Genomic DNA, 19,530 nt, shown 5'->3' with positions numbered 1-19,530 from the left:
AAACCAGATGATGTGCCAACTGTAATCTATTGTAAATGACTGACTATTGATAAGTACTCAATGTCTTACTATTTCTATGTAAAAGTAAACATTTCCTTTACAATATTAGCTTCACTGTTTGTTTAATTGCCCAGCTGCAGGCATGTTTTGATAAAACCCAGCTTAGGTGGCCCTGCTCTCTGTAAACTAGCGCTCTTTTTTGGGCCCCTTCATGGTTTTGCTGCAACAAATCTAATTCCAGAGAGCCAGGTTCAACTATTGTTTGGTCTTAGATTATCAATCATAATTCCAATAACTGGTTGCCTTCCTGCTTTGCTTTGGTATTTTCATCTCCTTATGCTTCAATGGAGTATTGCCGACTTTTTCTAATATAATGTATCAAATGTCTGCTAAAGAAGTGGCTAAATATCACTGAATGATGACATATGCTAATTGCTATTTTGATTACATTGTTGTGTCACTTATACATTCTGCTTTGCTTCTCTCGTGAATCTCCAGTGAAGCTGCTCATTCACATAAAATTCTGTTTTTGCTGTCAGGATGCAGGTCTGAAATGATGACTGAAATGCTCTCCATTAAGACTTGGTGTTCTGCCACAGGTCCATTTGAAAGCATTGCGAGGCTGCTGCTCCTTCCAAACAATAAAATCTGAAAAAACAAATCCTGATTTTGTTAGCACAGTGTCTCACAGAACTTCTTATCCGCTTCAGTTAAAGACAGCATCTGTGGAGTGATTTCGGTTTTATTTACATGTACCATGAAAGTTAGAAAAGGGAGAAAGTCTTGAACGTTTTCTCTTTGTGATAGATGTATGCCAGCTGTCGTGCGACAGCTTCAGCTCCACTTCCTCTGCTCTGCCGTGCGCTGTGGCAGCACAAGCACAAGATAGCGAGCCTGCCTGACATATATTTTGACTAGACTGCATGGCTCACATGCAGAGGCCAAGCAGATCCTGTCTTTGTGGAGCACTATCAAAGACTCTCTAAGAAGTAGCGAAGGTTTTTTTTTAAAAAGTTACTAGATTTGTTGCAAGTCTTTTTTTTTTAATAAAACAAAATAATAGAAAAACTGCATAAAATGCTAACACAATAACCAACATTATTGAGCAGATGATCCCTCACTTTAAAAGTCTATTTCAAAACTTGGTTCAATAATTGACATGTTTTCTCCTCTAACACCTGCCCCACATTCTCATTGAACCAACGTTACTCGCAGTAACTTTGAAGCAATGTGTGAAATACATCTCCAAATTGGGCTTTTGGGGTTTTAAACCGCAAACTCTACATAGGCACATCTTATAAATGCCCACATAGGCCTAGATTACATGTGTAGGCCCTGCAAGCTCTGGGTCAATCTGACATTGAAGCATAAACTAGGTTTAAGGTTTTAAAGTTAGTTAGGTTTTAGCAAATAAACTGCTTGGTTATGTTTAGGCAAAGATAATTGTTTAGCTTCGAATAAACCTTTCACAACCCTGGATGTTCCTGACTGACAAAGTTGTCAATAATCTTTCGCGGGAGAGACCAGGCTCTTTCAGTTGAGAATCATCAATGTTATGCTTATTTCTTAACCCTAAATAACGGCAATTTATTCTGGCAACAAAATAGGCTTATTATTCATGTCATAAGCTGAATTATTCAAATTTCTACCCAAATGATGTGTAAGGACAATTTTTTTCAGTATGAGTAAAAGAGTTTGAAATGAATAACTTTGACACTGACTTTGGGGTTTGCATCCTCAACCCTGTGTGTGCTTCAAGTGACACAAACTTCAACTTCTGCTTTCCATAACTTTTGGGAAAGACTGTATGTTCCTAAACTTAACTGAGAATTTACACTATAACTGCCAGAGGGTATTGCTTTAAAAACTAAATATGTTTAGGATAAATATTTTCAGATTTGCCATTAAGAACATTTTGCAACTTGTCAGATATGTTTAATAAAAGCTTCTTCACAATATAGTGATTTTTTCCCCTAAAATATAGTTTTTTTCTAATTATTTGATATAAATGTCATCTTTAAAGCAGGTATATTCTATCGTTTACACTGTTCTGATAACTTAAACTACTTGAGGAATGGAAATGTGATCTTTCACAGTGATTTTTTTCAACAATTTTCCACACTAGTTCAAATGCTGTGGTGCTTTACATATTTCTGCTGGTAATTCTGGCACTTTTTAGTAACCAGCATTATAAGAAACAATGCCAACAGGAATGATATGTACATGTGTCAGCATCTGACTGAGCTTTCCAAAGACTTGAAATCCAGACTAGTTGAGGAGGAGATTCTGAGGATGTATGGTGGGAGCAAAAGGGAGCGAAAGAAGAAGAATCACAGACAAATGAATTAGACAAGCTTGTAGTGCTTAAAAGGACACCACAAATATCAAGATCAGATGTTTTACTGAGACATTGTTGCAGGAACATAAGGCAAACTCCATTGCCTTTTTACTTGGATCTCAGACTATATGCACAGACAGAAACTGCAGACAGAGGTGTAAGATTAAAGGAGAAGGGATTGAAGTGCTTGTTCATGACAACAGATGGTGTAATCCTGGACATGTCTCTGAGAAGGAGTGTCTATTCACACCAGATATCAAACTGTTGGCAATGAGTTTCTGTCCATGCTGTTTACTGATGAAAAGCTGTATTTGGTGTCATCACCTCATTTGAAAACAAGCAACAAACACACTACTCCAATGCTTTGTGGTGATCGCTAGAGGTTTAAACACCATCTCTCTTAGCAACATTCCAAAAGTTTGTCAACTGATTTGTAATTTGCTTTATTTATTTGTTCAATTTTTCCTCAGTAATTCATGCTGCCATAATACAATTTCTGTGTGGGTATTAATACAGTATTATTCAATTTCATTCAATTTGCACAATTTAATTTGAAGGTGTCACTTCCTGTAGAATTGATCTGCAGTATTAGTGTGCCCTGGAGTTTCACTCTCTACGTGTATCTTGCCACATTCTTTCTAGAGCTTACATTTGCCTAAATAAGATGTTATATAAAAGGTCAGTGTCTAAAATGATCCTAATCTATATGAATCTTTTTCTAACTGCATTTCCTCCCTCGTGAAATCAGGCAGCTCAGTGGTTGAATCCTTTCTCTGTTTGCCCCAGTGTGCAGTGACTCTGTGGCTCACATGGAGGCAGTGCTGTGTCATTCACACAGTGATGAGAGCCATTGAAACGCCACAGAGAGCCTGCACTACAATGATTGATAACTGACTGCTGATGTACAGTCTACAGATTTGCACATAATCACACAACTGCTCATTTTACAGAGAGACCCCTCTTTACCACTTCTGAGACCATCAGCATGATGTGCACTTTGGTTGGCTGTGCCAGAATCTGGCCTTCTCATGTCTGAGTACAGCACACACCGCAGGTGAGGAGAGGTGTTCTAAATCTAAGAAAGAAAGTGTAGTTATCCCAGTGTTTTGATATATCAATTATTGTCTCTGTGGTCAGGACCAAAAAATGTCACCTGTTGTTACGGAACAGATATATTTACAACATGGCAGACAGAAAGAGAAGGGAACCTTAGAGGGTCAGATGGTTTATCTTGGACAAAGACAAGAAACTACAAGAGTTGGTGGAAAGAATATGTACTGTCAAGTGTGCTGTAAATGTTTGGAAAAGCTATGAGCAGAGAGGTAGATAGAAAAGTGTTCAAACGGGATATTTGACAGTCAAGAGATTACCAGAAAGTCAAGACAGTCATTTTGCCTCAACAGACACACAATCGTTGACAGCATTATATGATGCTACACATACAGACAGACTAATAATCCAGCAGAGACACATATTCATTTCAACACAAACATGCACGGTATGCAGGAAAACGCTATGCATCCCTGGTCAGTTCACTTTGAGGGGTGGCATGATCAAGCAGACAGTAGCTGGTGAGAGAGAGAGATCAGGGGCCACACTGCCACAATATATCCACGCAACATTAATATTTCAAAATTGTTTTTTGGGAATTTACAGTCTGTGTAGCCTGTGCTGATGGCCCCCATTACGCAACATCACAGTCATTCAACTGTAGCAATCAAGGTTTGTGTTTTTGTGAAAATTAGTGCTTCCTTTCCTTTCCATTTACTGGGGTTAAGGTAGGGACATTAAGGCATGTCTCAGAATGTTTTTCCCTCTTTAATTTCAAGGGCATAATGTAGAATATTCCCAGATATAAATGTAAATGAACTAATTTTGTGTGATTATATTTTTGTTGTGATGTTCAAGGTTACCAAACAAGAACAAAAGAGAACAAAAGAAAATCAAACTTGTCTAACAGTGAAGTGATACAAAGTCAAAATGTACCTCACAAGGTTATGTGCCGAACCTTTGGAGAACAGTGACCGACTCGAAATGTTTCTTGTTGCTATCTATTAGCTTCTTGCACCTGTCTTTTGGTAGTATCAGCCACCCCTTTATTTCCATGCCTTCGTGTTTTTTAAAGGAGTCTCTTTTGCACTGAATGATTTCAGTTCTCTCCAAGGTTCTTTTTAAAAAAAAAACAGGATGTAGGTCAGGTCTCATTACTGACCATTTTAAATCAGTCCAGCTATCCTTTGCAGCCATTTTCTGTGCTGTTGAATGGGCATTTGGGCTTGTTGTTTTCTGTTACCAAGGTAATGTATTCTCCTCTCAAATGCTTTAGTAATCATCCGATTTCTTTATTACACAACACACCTTTAACACCTTTAATGCATATTCATGTTAAGTAGCATAACAGCAAAGCAGCAACATGACAAAATGTCGACCATGTTTTACTGTGGATATACTGTTTGTATCATTAAGGGCTCAAAGAGATCATATTTAGATTTTTGGAGTTTTACCCCTTTAACTCAGCTTTCTGCGCATGGAAAAAATCTACAAAGTTAAGAAGCCTGTTGTCCACATCAAAGGGAGTTTTTTCTCAACCACCCACAACCTCTGATGTGTCTGAAGAGCATCATTAGTGGTGTTTCTTTCTTTTCTTTATGACATCACCATGAAACATATTTGCATTATGACTGCATGAGCAGAGTGGGACTATTGAGAAAGAGGTCTTAAAGAGACAGTCTCCAACTTAAGGGGATGAAAAAGATGTTCCAGTAATGTACAGTATGAGAAAAATAATATTTTTGAACACTTAAGCATGTAAATGTCTTTTATAGTAGAATTCCATAATAAAATCTTAACAAAAATGATGTGGGTAAAATTAGTGAACTAGGACCAAATTGATGCCCTGCTTTCCCAGAGAGGTCTACTTTGGTTTCCACTGACCATAGAAGATGATCTCAGAATATCTCTTGTGTTTTTCAGCTGCAACCATTTTTGCAGTTATTGCATTAAATATTATATATATTATATATATATAGCTGATGACGAGTAATGCAGAGAGATCTTTACGTTTTATATTCAATGCGTGAAATTAAAAAGAAATAAATGAATAGAATAATTTCAAAGAATCAAATAAGATGTGTAAATATTTGTTTTGTGCATCCTGTCAAAACAAAAATATTTTCGACTTGACACATGGCAAAGAAAGGAAGCAAAAACATTTTCAAGCTCGGACATCATAATAGATTATATCAAAATATCATCACTCGTAGTATTCTCACTGGTTGCATCGAGAAGTGTAAATTGTCAACTCATTATCTGAACACTTACTCCACTGAGTGATCAGCATGCAGTTGTGGTTTGTGTGGTTTCCAGTAAGAGAGAAGAAGCTGTGCGCCGTGACGCGCGCATGGACAAAGAGGAGAGGTAGAAAGAGGGGGTGTACCACAAATCCTCTTTCTCAAAATCAGACAGTCAGTAACCCAAATTACAAGCAGCGCTCGTTATCTTCAAACGATCCACCTCCCAAACTGACTTGGTCTCCACGCGAACTTCTAGCTGACGCTCCATCATGTCCAGCGGAGGAAAACACCATGGATGCGCCACATGAGGCGGACAGGAGAAGCTGAAACCAACGCTCAAAGTTTGACCGCAGAGACCGCTGTGACACTTACAAAGCAAACACGCAACTTTTACTGTGTTTTCTGCTTCTCTGACACTTTTCGCGCATCGCGTGCCACTTGGAATTGCTTGGATTCCGCGGTGTGTCTTTGTATGTGCTGCCGGAGAGACGTATAGTTTTTCGGCGTGGTCCGCTATTAGGAAGGTGACATGCAGGTGCTCGGTTGGACCATAGTTCTCCTCTGCCAGTGGATCCTACAGAAGGTGAGATAAAATTATCAATCGAGGGGGTGGGGGGTATGAATATATATATATATATATACATATATTTATATTCATCTGCTGAAGGGTCTCAAGTGCCGCTTTGGTGGAGACACCTGCCTTGCCCTTAAGGATTTCAAAATTCAAGAAATAACCCTAAAAGTCACTTGTTTCCCATAAAAATTATCTGAGAAATGACATCAAACACAATCAGTGGGAGTAATTTGTTTTGACAGAGCCGTTTCTAACTGTATAAAAACCCTGCCCGCTGGAACTTGGTCCAAAGTTGGTATATCTTCACCGCAGATGTTAAGACATTAACAAACTGCAGCAGTCATGTTTTTGTAGCATAATTTTGATTTAATTGCCCAGTCCAAATGCTTATTTTTCTGCAGCCCGAGCGTTTCCCTTGTATTCCCAGTTAACCAACCCTTCTTATCCATTTATCTATTTGCGCTCCCAGCAACTTCCTCTGATTTTTCTTCAGAAGTTAAACACGCCCGTGGCTTGTTTTATTATCTCGTCATCGCTATGGTGAAGAGTTTGTGCGCTTAGATGGCTGTTGATGCAATGCGTGGTTAATTTGCGCGTGAGGACGCACACGCGCATGGCTATTTCTGATTTAAATTAGAGTTGCCTTAAAATCCTCACATGGACTGTGATGATGCTTGACCTCCACAAATATGAGAATTCTGACACAGCACAACAGAGTACAATAGAAAGGCTAACTGTCCCAGCAGATACACTCTGGCTATTCAGTGTTTCTTTGACCTGAGTAAAATCAAAAAGATTAAAATTGGTCTTTTCACCGGATTCCTCACATTCACCTCAAAGTTCGGAATTCCCCTATTGTTGCCTGTTCCTTTTCATGTCTGCAAATTTAGATTTTTTAATCAGTCACTTATTGTACCTGGATGTGTTGCTATATTTTACTGACTTTTTAATCTGTTTCTTACTCAAGGCTTAAACTGCAACCCGAGATGTAAAACAAGTCTCATTAACATAAAAATGTCTTTTGATTCAAGTGACAAAGTGAAGCATTACAGACTGTAATGAGCTGCGGGTGCGGGGAACCTTCACTACCAGCAGTTCTGCTTAGTGACACACAGACAGTAGATGCCATTCTCATATAAAAGAAGGGGGGTTTGGGGGGGTGGTAGTAACTGCTATGTTATGTGTGTGATGTTTTAAAAACAGTGTTCGCTTGTGGCAGATTGGGGTTAGCTTGTTTTGTGACAGGTAATAACATGTACGCCTCTCTTGAAGATTGAATGCAAATCACTCCCCCAGCCGAGCAGGACTGCTCATCCGCATGAAAGTGCAACTTGGGTTCAAGCGTTAGGATTGACTCTGTATTAGATTATATTGGCTGTGCTTCTCAGTAATATGCCATCTGAAACTGTGATGGAGCTTTTTTTTTAAGAGATGAAGGAGGACAGACTTGTTGGTTTTTATCGACCCCCGTGGTGTAGATGACACAGTTATTTTGGCTGTGATAATATGACAAGTTGCATCCTTGGGAGAAATATTAACTTGAGGGATTAAGAAGGATGCTGTAAAGAAGTGAAAGCAAGTGAAAAAACGGGTAAACAGAGGAGGCAGGAGAGGAGGAAAGAAAAGGCTACATTTCCCAGTCCTCTAATCTAATTTGAACATCTCTGAACTAAACTCACCCATAATGGTCATTTAGAGTAACTTAGAGGCCTGTTTTCATGCATGTGTAAACGCAAAGCGTGTGTTTCTGAGGAAAGACAGGGGGACAGAGGGGAAATTAAAAAGGAAAACCCACTGATTGTTTTACAATTGTCATTCAAATTGACATTGTTTGAATCTGTTTGGTGGGTTTCTTACATTTATAGGTAATTAAACAGCTGCTTTCCTGCATGTATGTTGCAATTTTTCCCACCGTGTGCTTTGAAATGATATCTACAGTAACAGCACTACAGAAGAAGAAAAGTGTGAAATGTGTGAAAGCTTCTTTGCTCTTTTATGCTCCCAGTAGAAACAATAGAATTAGCCAGCATCTCAACCTGACAAAATCCTCTTATCTCCTCTCATAAAACAACTAGCTGTATACCCCAGGGATATTACAGCAACTGAGTCACTTTAATTTCATTGTATATAGCCCTACTTCCTTTGCAATCATGTCTCATATATTCTGCATAGCTTTGCATTTCAGCATTCTCTTTGTGTCTTGATAAAATACAGCCGACTGTGTTTCCATGCCTCATGTCCCTGCCCACATGTTATGCACTAATGCACGCCATTATGAGGGGGAAAAAATGTGGGCTAGCAGTAAAAAGCAGGATCAGATGTTTTGAACGAGGTCGGTTGGCGGTTTCCCTCCAACTTGTTGCCGTTTTGTCCATCCATCTGTCCATCTGTGGATCATTTTAACTGTCAAACAGCCCTGTTTCAACAAGCATTAGGCACCATGCTCTGTAATCTGTGCAAATTATATTCTCTATTCACTGATTAGATGTGTAATCTGTTGAATCATGATGACAAAAGCAATCACATTACTGCTATATCTGTTGTCTGAAATTGCTCTCGGAGATCAAAGACTTCTTAAACCTAAAAAAAGCACAGATTCATACAGTATTTTAATGAATTCTGACATAGTTTGCTGGAGGTTAAGCAACAATCCATTTAATTAAATTGTTCCCCCTTTCTTCGCCACAAGGTCCCATTTTTGACAAACCATTACTTGTGAAATGACTCATCCCTTGCTTTGTGCAGTGAATAGTTTCAATTGAGTCATTGTATTAGCCTTAAAGAAAGAGACTTCGATGTAAATAAGTAAAGATAGTGCATCTTTTAGACAACTGTTTAAAAAAATACTCAGGTACAAATCCAAGCAATTAAAAGAAAAACTTTGGTAAAGTGATGCCACCAAATGCCACCAGAATGGCGTCCGTGTGAATTTTTACTGATGTTAAATGAATGAAAAATAAAAAGAGGAACAGAGTGTTTGGTGTTTAGATGATGGTGGTAGATAGAGCGCTGTGGAAAACATCTCTCTTGGTAGAGATCTTGTGAACGAGAAGGTCTTAGCATATGATTCACATCTTTTCTTACTCATCAAAGCATTCACCATCCCACCCATGGGTGGGTGGATCACCATCCTAAAGGAACCATCAGAAAAAAAAAGAAAAAGCTTTATCATAGGGTAAGAGTGATATCAATTAGCAGGGACATTTCCCTCGAGTGGGCCCAAACCATGCCAATAAATTGGCGTTGCAATGTAACAGAGCCATTCCCTTGCTGTAAGGGTCAAAGATTCCATGTTTTCTTCAAATTTGTCACTCCCATGTCAAACACTGGCAATCGCTATTTAAAGAGTTAACCCTAATCATAAAGAGAATGAAACAAGACTAGAAATGTATTGGTGCATTAAAACATTGAAAACATGAAAGATGTAGCAATGCTTAAATTCTGGCTGATTGCTACAGAACAATGAAACAAATACTGATTAATATTGCCAAAATTCAATTACCGACAAGACATGCACCCTTGTTTGACTGACAGTTCGACTGCACCCAAACTAACAAGAAAGAAAGCATTATATCTGAACTTCCTGATAAGATAATGGTATTACTTCTACAACACAAGAGAAGAGAAACTCAGAGCATATTTGGGAGTTTGAAATAAGCTGCTGTTCTCACTGTTTGTTTCTTTTCCTGCTTGAGTGACGTCTTTATGCTTCAGGTGCAGGTAATAAAGGTGTTACTGGGTCAAACATTCAGCGACTAATTATGCATAATACATTCATATAAAATGTTCCAACAGTGGAAAAATATTCAGATATTTCTCAAGAAAAGTTTCTCCGTGTGTGCGTTCTTAGCAAGGAAAAATGGTCCCTGGTGCAAATTTCTGTCATGTATCAGAATATTGTCACATCATTACTGATGCATTAATGTGTATGGAGATTTTTACTGCTATAGCTGCGTAATTGGGAGCCACTGTAATGCAATCTGTTTTATAGACATTCAGGTTGTTTCAACCTATTCATCGTATCTGCATCCTTTTTGAATTTGAGAAACATGTTGGAGGGAGCATCCTACTACGGAGTAGGATGCTCCCTCCAACATGTCTACTTTGTGGGACACCTTTCTTTCATTGAGTGGACAATTATATCAAAATTAGATCAACGTATTTTACAGGAAAAAGGCAGTGTAGCTAACCTTGACCTGAAGCTAAGGAAAAGTTGGCTGATCACATGTTTCTTCGTGTAATCATAACTTGTAACTGCAGCTGCAATACAAATGCAATGTAGTAGGAGGTCCATCATTGGCTTTCTTGACAATGACCTGTCTGTCTGGAGTTTGCTCGTTCTCACTGTAACTGCATGGGTTTTCTCCGGTTACTTTAGTTTCCTTCCACACTCCAAAATATGCATGTTAGGTTAACTGGTGATTTCTAAATTAACTGTAAATGGTACATCTGTTTCCAGTAGATACATTTCTGTAACAGAAAGGTTCATTTTTGTCACTGGGGGGGGTCAGAATTGTTCTTTCAAAGCTACAGACAGGACAGTACAAAAATGTTCTAATTTTGAAGGTACAGTAATTGCAACCAATAGGGTACAACTAGTGTTAAAGCTTTCCTGCGCTTTGGTTTCTTAACGTGTAAGAGTTATTATTTCAAGTCTTGTATTCTGTGCTGTTTCATATTATGATCTTGTCTGTTCCGAAAGGCAAGTGAATTTGCGTTCAAACTTTATAACACAACGTTTCTACAGCTTGATTAGCCACAGCTTTATGTTTTCTGTCATTTACAGTGTTTAGGAAACAGTGGTGGTGTACATGCATGGGATACATGAAGTTTGCTGTGTCTTCCCACCTATCTCATCAATCTGTAGCCTTACCTAAAAAAAAAAAGTTTAAGAGCTCTTTTCATAAAAGGCACAGGTTTTAAAAGATGTGAGAAGTATATAAGGTTGATGGTGAAAAAAGGAAAGATAAATGTATCAGTGGTTACCTCATTAACTTAATTACTGCCAGCTTCTTTCCAGCCAGTCTGAAACAGATGTGTCTCATGTTTAAATGCAGACACATATCACACTTTTTTAAGCAGAACAGAAACACCTGGAAAAACTGGGGGCTGATGTGTTTTTTTAGTGTCTCATGTGAAACTGGCTTTTGGGATTAATTTTAGTGTAGGTGTCACTAAAGGATTTTTAAATCAAGATTCAAATTAGAATTTTGTTGTACACTGGACCTCCTGACATGTCAAAAACACGTTTCACTGTGCTTTGGGATGTGAGCTTCTATTGTAGGATTTACTGTTTTGCACAAAAGATCATTTCAGTGCATACAAGTTTCCTACTCCTTACAGTTAGGAGAATGCCTACAACCCTATTTCCAAAGATGTAAATTAAAAATGAATGCAATGATTAGGAAATCCTTCAAATCTAAATCCTTTAAAATAACACTAATCCTACATACAAATACATAATAATACTAATCCTTGTGTAAGAGTGGTTCAGGCAGCAGGAGACATGTGTTTCACACATGGATTAGTTCAATCCTTAATTCCACCAACAATCCTTGGAATGTGCCTGAGAAGACTTTACACAGAGGTCCGACTCTCCCACCATCAATATGTGATCTTTACAAAAATGCATTCAAATGTGGACACAAATTAATGTTGTTTCATTGCATAAGCTTAATAGTAAACCTCATCATTTTTCTCTTGATAAGTCAATGTAAGCCAGCGCATTGCAGAAACTTTTGTAGAAGGTGTTTTTTATTTTCTATTTGTTTTGTTGAACTCTTCTTGTCAAATGATATCTGAAATATAACATAAAAAACATACTTAAGCAATGATGTTGTCTTTTATGTTTTCTACTCTGAAAAAGATAAGCATGCTTAGTCCTTGAACTTAATTTTAAAAGCACAAATAATTTAACTTCTAGCATCAGCTTTTTTTTTTACAAGCTCCCGTAAAAAAATAAGTGTAGTTAGCTCAGTAGAATAGTTTATTTCACAACTAATTGCTGTAAGACAATAAAGGTTTTTGCATGAAATAAATATATTTTTTCCATTTAGTTAGACAAGGTTGCCTCCAGCTGTCAGAGGAGTCTTACTTTGATTTGGACTGATTGAGTTCTAAATGACAGATGATGTGTTTTCACTTAAGTGCAAATAATGCAGGCAACTGGTGGAAGCTTTGACTTTAGAAATGAAAAATAAAGGGGAAATAAATAAGGGGAGTAAAATCTGAAAAGCTGAGGCAGACCCCCTCTCATCTGAGTGTTCCAGAAAGCTCAACTTAAATTAAAATGTAAGCAGTTTATAGTATCATCACAGCATTCAGATACAGCTAAATATGCTTCTAGTTGGTGGCTGGATTGAAAGTTCTTTTTCTGTTATGTGAAACAGGTAAATGAGACAGATATATTTAGCAACAACTTGAATCTTGTTGGATACTTATAAACTTGTCACAAAGACACAGAAAGAAGAAATAGTGTTGAAAATTTGCATCAACATGTATAGAAAATATCTTGCCATAGTATATGGTTATGTGCTATAAAAAGTAGCCAGTAACTATGGGTGACAAATACATGTGATAAATACATTTCTACTTAGATTATAGGGAAGAAGACAATGTGCAGAATTTCACATAGTGTTTCCTTATTTAAAAATCAATATTCAACATAAAAAATAAAAATGGAACTGGGGGGGGTGTTGAAGTGGAAAATGCAGTGGATGCAAACACAACATGGTATTCCAGCAGTCACTGCACAGAGTGAGCTTTAACGTTATGACCTGCTGCTGGAGAAGACATTTCTTGAACTTCAGAGAAAATGCGGCCAAACAGAGAAGCAGAACACTGGGCTCCACATCAGACCATGTGATCCAGGTTTCACTGCCAGGATGATCTGGAAAAGAAGGCCTGTGGACAGCTGCTGCTTCAGCCCGACAAGGGTCTCGTGTCTCATGGCCTGAGTCGCCCTCCACCCTCCGATGCAGATCTATGAGAAACTGCCAACTCTTAGTCGTGGAAAAAGAAGCGTTTTTTCCTTTTCCTGATATTGATCAATAGCAAATGGCAAACCTGATTGTAAATGCTTTGATTGCTCTGTTATCTATATTTTTTTTTCTCCCAGTTCCTTGGCCAACTTATCTATTTTTATTTTTTTCCTGTGTATCAGCCATTTGCTCCCTCTGTTTCTGCTCTGCTCTGTACAGAGGGAAAGGAGGATGAGGGCAGAGCGGACAAAGCACATATGGAGGTCCAGGTCAAGACAACCACACCTGATCTTTCTTGAACTAACTTCTACCCACACTGCAGAACACACACTCACACAGCATTTTAATGCATCCCTGCCCACCTCAATGGATAGGCTGCCACTACTACAATAGTCCTGTGTATGAGTCACCAAGTCTTGTAGAATGACTGTGGAAAATTGCTCTCTGAGAGGAGCTGGTGGGGGTGGAAAGGGAAATGTAAGAGGAGACAATAACACTGGAAAAGGAATCTGTTTCTTGTAATGTGTTTGTGCTAATGATATCTGACACAGACGTGCATGTATTCAGTGCATCTGTGTTGACATGAATTATCCCCGAGCACAAGCATAAACCCGTTAACAGCTGAGTGATAAAATTAGAGAATGCTGGGAGTAGCCTCCTGATTACTTTGCATTGTCATGATCAAGGTGGGTTAGACAAAGAGCTTATTTATCACACAATTACCAAATGTGTACATTGGCAGAGAGAAGAAAATGAACACTTAGCGGAAGTCGTTAAAGTGACACTACAAATGGGTGTGTCATGGCCCTGTATACTGTGACAAGAGGACAAACATCAATCACTGCACGCAGTACTGAGCAGAGGAGAAAGGTAAGAGGGAGCTCCACCACTTCATCCATCATCTCACTTCCATAGTGTCAACTTTGATTTTGAGGTAAAACCAATATGTTTGTGTTTTGTTGTAGTAAACTATTGAACTTCATTTACTTAACACAAAAGTTACTTTTGGGTACAAACTGGCCTTGACATATTATGTGTGGCCATCAGATTTGCGAACTTCAAATTATTAAAGAACAGTTCAAGATTTAGACTAATCATTTGCAATTTGCAAGCTTTAATGTGAAGATGTTGTATGACTTTTGTTTTTAAACCATGCAAAAACATAATATACCACACTTGTGTACACTATATACGTATATGTGTATATATACATAGTTTGTACAGACGTTTGTGTTCCCCACTGGACGTATTCTAAAGACTTCCATTTCTTGACTTTACCTCAAAAACTGTCATTTCCTGTTTTAAAAAGACGTCTCAACTTTATGATTTTCTTTTTATTATTATTAATTGCATACAAATTCATGTCTGTTCCAAGAAGGTTCATAATCCCACTGATGATCTTTTGGTTTTTAATAAACAAGTCTTACCATGCTGACATAATAAAATAAAACATGGAAGATATCATACCAATACCAACTATCAGAATGTTCTCGTTTCTTATTGTGTAGCACCTACCTTAAACAACTTCGGTATGTTGAGCCTCACAGAACTGTGAGCACATCTATGAAAATCTTTTTTTCAGTCTATTTTTATTTCCCAGCATAGGAACGAGGCTGAGACCCTGTCAGATCTCATCTACATGAAAAATTTAGCCAAAAAAAAACCCAAGAATTATTGAAAAATTTCAAAAATTTGTGATAAAAAAAAAAAAAAAATCTTATATTGTAGGTGGAGCGTCTCCGTCTGATGTGTCATTACCTGAGTGACACTGTCATGTGAGGACACTGTATTAGCTTCTTGTCTTCATTTCTTGCTTCTTTTCTTACTCCTCTTCTTCTCTTAATGCCAATATAAAAAAGCATGCTAAGATCATTCAGAAATATTGTCGGCTTTCATTTTCAACAAGTGTATATTAAAACTTTATGATGTATCAAGTACGAGTTTTAGCATAAAGTTATTTAACTATAGAGTCAACAAGAACTTACAAAAGATGAATTTGTGTGTTTATTAAGGATGTTTGACACAACCCTGTGACTGCCAAACACGGTTTTACCCCTTGATGTGCATACATCTAGTGATGTTTGTATTTAAGAAACCCATCTATGACAGAGGAGGACAGCACAAATTAATTACATTTCTTTAAAGGAAGTATGTGTGTGTGTGTAGGGGGGGGGGGGGGGGGTTGTTTGTTTTACTTGGAAATGTATTCTGTTGTTTTTCTTCGTGATTCTCCACAAGGATTTCATTGTGGTTGTTGTCCTCTTTTGCATGAATTAATCAAATAAAGAAACAGAGGGAGGTTGTGGGTGAAGTGGTCAGCCCTACTTTGGATTGGTCTACTCGTGTTGCTCCACTTTGAGAGGTCCCCAGTCATCTTTGTGATGTGAGCAGTGTGTTTATCTCACTCTCCCTCTCTTTTTCCTGGCTGCAAGGAGCACAGTCGAGCTTTGGAAATAGATCACATCAGAGGGGACGCTTGGCTCCCGATGACGGGCACCATGTTTGTTTTATACATCCATGATGAGTAGCTCAGCTCTCTGCGGGGGCCACCAGTTATGGCATAACACTGTTGCTTGCGGTCAATGTGCTGCCTAGTCTCAGCTCCCCTGGGAGAAAACACATGCTGTGTTTTACACTTTTGCTATTTGATACAGTGGTGTGCACATGGGTGCACATGACTGGTGCGAGAGACATGCATTTGTTCTCACACAGAGTAGTGAAACGTCAGAAATCTTAAGAAGATAGCAGATTGTATACGATATGTGATTCTGCTGAGGTGTTGTGGTTTATGCCCAAAATTATCAGTGCAATTACCTGTAAGTACACTCAACAAGCACTTAAAGAAAACCCATCTTATGCAGTACAATAAATCAGCTCAGCAACACTTAATAAAGCTTATATAGTTAGCTTTTGTTGACAGAAAAGGGATAAGTGTGCTTCGTAAAAATATTTTCCACGCATACGCACAATATTTGTATATTTCACACCCACTGCTGTCAGGTTTTCATTACATCTCATGATTAATAGTGACACACCTTGGAGAGATACATAGAACAGGATTTTGTGCATGTAATGAAAATTTAAAGTGTAATCCAAGCGACACCTAACATCATAACTCATGGTGCAGATGGTGGAGAGTGCTCAGGGTCAGCTCAGTCTGATGACCCTGCCCCACGTGGGAGTGTGGTGAAGGGATTGGTTTTTTATTATTTTTTAATATCTCAAGCACAGCTTGTAATGTATTAATTCAGACAAGCATTGAATTTATTGGAAAACTAAGCGTGAAACGGGGGAAAAAGACACTGGATCCCAGCTTGATTGGTGACCCCTTTTGTAAGCCTCAGTATGCACTGAAGCTTGGAACACACTATTTTAATAAATAAAAGATTCAGTGTAAATCCACTGGACCTGGAGTATCTAGGTTTTAATGTGTATGTGTGAGTGAGTGCGTGTGTGCGTTTAAGAAAATATGCAATAACGGAGTCTTGTTTGTAATTCTTTTAGTTCAGGCAGGATTTCAGGAGCTCCATTTATACTGATGCATTATTGAGATGAAAGAAGGACAATATGCTTGTATGTGATGTTTTTGCTTTTGTTTGTTTCCAGTGGACTGTTTTCCCAAGGCAAACATTCTTTATTTATTGTTTCCTGGATCCAAGCTTAATGGAGAGTGGTGAGGAGTTTTCCGCAGAGATCCGAGCACTCTGCAGAACCATTTGGTCACAGATCCCTTGCTCATCTCTCGGTCTATTTCCCTGTCTTTCTCTGTGGCTGCCTTTCATCTTACACCTCCCTCACCTGCCACCTGCCTGTCAAAACCTTCACAATCAAGCTTCTATCTTTCACTCTGCAGCTCCATTTCTCCTCTCTCTCCACTTTAATTTTAGTCATGTCCAGCTCTACCACTACCTTGCAAGTGCATCTGATTGAAACGTGTCCCTGTAAGAAAGAAAATATCTAAAGAGAATTTCATAGTTTTGGTTTATGTTTTTTTTTTTGTGCTCTTGCTTGATAGTTGTGCTGTGGTGACAAGATTTTATATTTCCCTGCTCCTCTCCTGGTGGTTTCTGGCTTCAGTCACCATGTTTCTCTCTGGGTGTTTCTGAATCAAGACATGGCAGTTCTTGTTGCTGAATTATATAAAATCTCTGCTTGATTTTTGGTTAATTAACTCAAGCAATGAAGAAGCAGAGAGGATGGGGAGATTGATGGCAAAGGGGAAGAAATTATGTGTATGGAGGCGGCGAGGGGAGACTCTCCTTCCTTTAACCTGGTCCAAGTTGGCCCAAAGGAGGCTGCTGAGACAGGAGTCTAGGTCAGGCCTATGAAGGCGAGGAGAGCACAGCAAACTGAACTTGGGGCTGTGTGGGCAGAAGACAAGATCAGAAAATCCTCTCACACTGTAACTGCCTTCACACTGGCAAATTTGATTATGTGCTTCGTGCATGGCTTAACTGTCAGCGTGACTTAGAGGCCCTTCACAAGCATTTTGTATATTTTTGATGATATAAGAATGATTTCTACAGACTGTGGCAATCAGTGAATATCTTTTATGTCTGTAGCATTAAAGTTATCCCTTATTTTCACCGGATGTGGTTGCACTTTGTTCCGGCTTCCAACACTGTCTTGTTCCATTTAAAACAGGGAGCATTTCAGAAGCAGACCACATGCCTTGTCTAGAGTGGCCACAATCAACTTTGACCACTATGTTGGAGTTGGAGTACACCTCAACTAAAAGTGGAATCAAGAGCTAAAGACCAGAGTTTGTCTAACTATTTTTCTCTTTTTTTCACTTCCCACTCACTGTTTACCTTCAGTTTGACTTGTTACTTTTGGTTAGAATTTAGCCATCTAAACGCCATGATTAGGTGATTTTAGGGAAAGTATGGCTTACCTTAAAAAAACAGTCAGCATGATTGAGGTTTGATTGGACCATTCAACTGGACCACCGTCTTTGTACCTGTATACACGCATAGGAGCAGAATCGTGTTATTGACAGAAGTTTGTCCAATGCCGCAATATTATGGACTGTAAAGGTTGAATATATTCTGCTACTTCTGACTTTCTCTTTAGGAGATCATCATACATGTAAATATAGCCGAGCTCTCTGCCTGGACAATGTCTCTAAGTTACTTGGATGGTGGTTATTGTCAGATAACACTGTTGTTATACAAAATCAAGTCTAAATTAGAGCTATGTAAGTCTGAAAAGGCTTTAAATTACCACAAGTTGAGATATTGTCTTAATGAGCTGATTTTCAATCATTATTTTTTACGTGTTTAACCATCTGATAAAAAAGAAACAGAATATATGATTGAGAGCTTCTTTTTAGGGATTTGGCCATATTTAAATTTTTTTAATACACAATTCATGTCTACACAGATAAGAATTTTGTTCCATGCCTCTTTTCCATTATACCATGAGCTTGGGCTGCATATCCTGCATACCCAAATAGATCTTCTGCAAAAGGGATTACACTTATTTGCGCTATGAATGAAGTAAGTAGGCATATTACTATTGCTACTGTCTTTTCTCAGGCCACAACTTGGGGATATTTGACTTGGGGATTTGAACTTGTGCTTCCACTAAATATCATTCAGTTGTGGATGTCTTGAATTTACTTTTTGGGTGAGTTTTTATTTTGCTGTCAGCATTTGAATTTATTTCATGCAGCTTACTTTCTTATTTCTTAGCTATCTGTTTGGAGGTATAGATAATCATCTTAAATTTTGGTGTTGTCTTGTTATTAACTCTATTGCTTTAACATAAAATTATCTTTAAAAAAAGGCTGTTTATGTCAGGTTATCTTTGTCAGATACATGACTACATTTGTCTTTTCTTTGAGCAAATTCTCACTTCATGTTGTTCTGAAAAGCAACATGTTTAATGTCAGGATGTATGTATGGGTATGAGACCATGCCTTTAAATTAGTTTAAGTAATCAATGTTCCTCCCTGGAATGGGAACTTAATCAGGAAGCTCATGTTTGAATCGCTCTGGTAGTTTGAAGACAAAAAAATAATAATGTTATCTTTGCATTCACCTCATAGGTCATAAATTAATCCATGGTCCACACTAAGATCCTGTTTTCAGAACTGTTTTCAAAATGGTGCTCGGAGGCTGACAAATGACTGGCCAATAATGACCTGGTATCACCATAGCTTTAATTAACTTTTCTCTTTTAAAAGGTTTTACTCAACACATTCAGGGGTGTCACAAATATATATATATACATATATATATGTGTGTGTGTGTGTGTGCATATATATACTTTCTTAGTTTCCTGGTGAAATAACAACAGATAGAATCACATTTCTGAAGCCTCAATTCACTCTGCTCAGCAGAT

At 38.2% G+C, this 19,530-nt stretch overlaps 1 protein-coding gene across 1 annotated transcript in view; it reads left to right on the top strand.

Moving 5' to 3' along the window:
• The first annotated feature begins 5,659 nt into the window (after nucleotides 1-5,659).
• Nucleotides 5,660-19,530, top strand: part of LOC140304119 (neurexophilin-2) — a 42,122-nt gene continuing 28,251 nt past the window's right edge. Inside the window, exon 1 of the mRNA XM_072383117.1 lies at nucleotides 5,660-6,214. Coding sequence (XP_072239218.1) covers nucleotides 6,161-6,214 — 54 coding nt within the window. The 5' untranslated portion in view covers nucleotides 5,660-6,160. The remainder of the gene's footprint in view (nucleotides 6,215-19,530) is intronic.

The sequence above is a fragment of the Leuresthes tenuis genome, unplaced genomic scaffold (genome assembly GCF_036924035.1).
Source record: "Leuresthes tenuis unplaced genomic scaffold, fLeuTen1.0.hap1 SCAF_3, whole genome shotgun sequence".
Classification (NCBI taxonomy): Eukaryota; Metazoa; Chordata; class Actinopteri; order Atheriniformes; family Atherinopsidae; genus Leuresthes; species Leuresthes tenuis.
The sequence above is the reverse complement of the archived record's forward strand: the minus strand, read 5'-3'. Positions and strand labels throughout refer to the sequence as shown.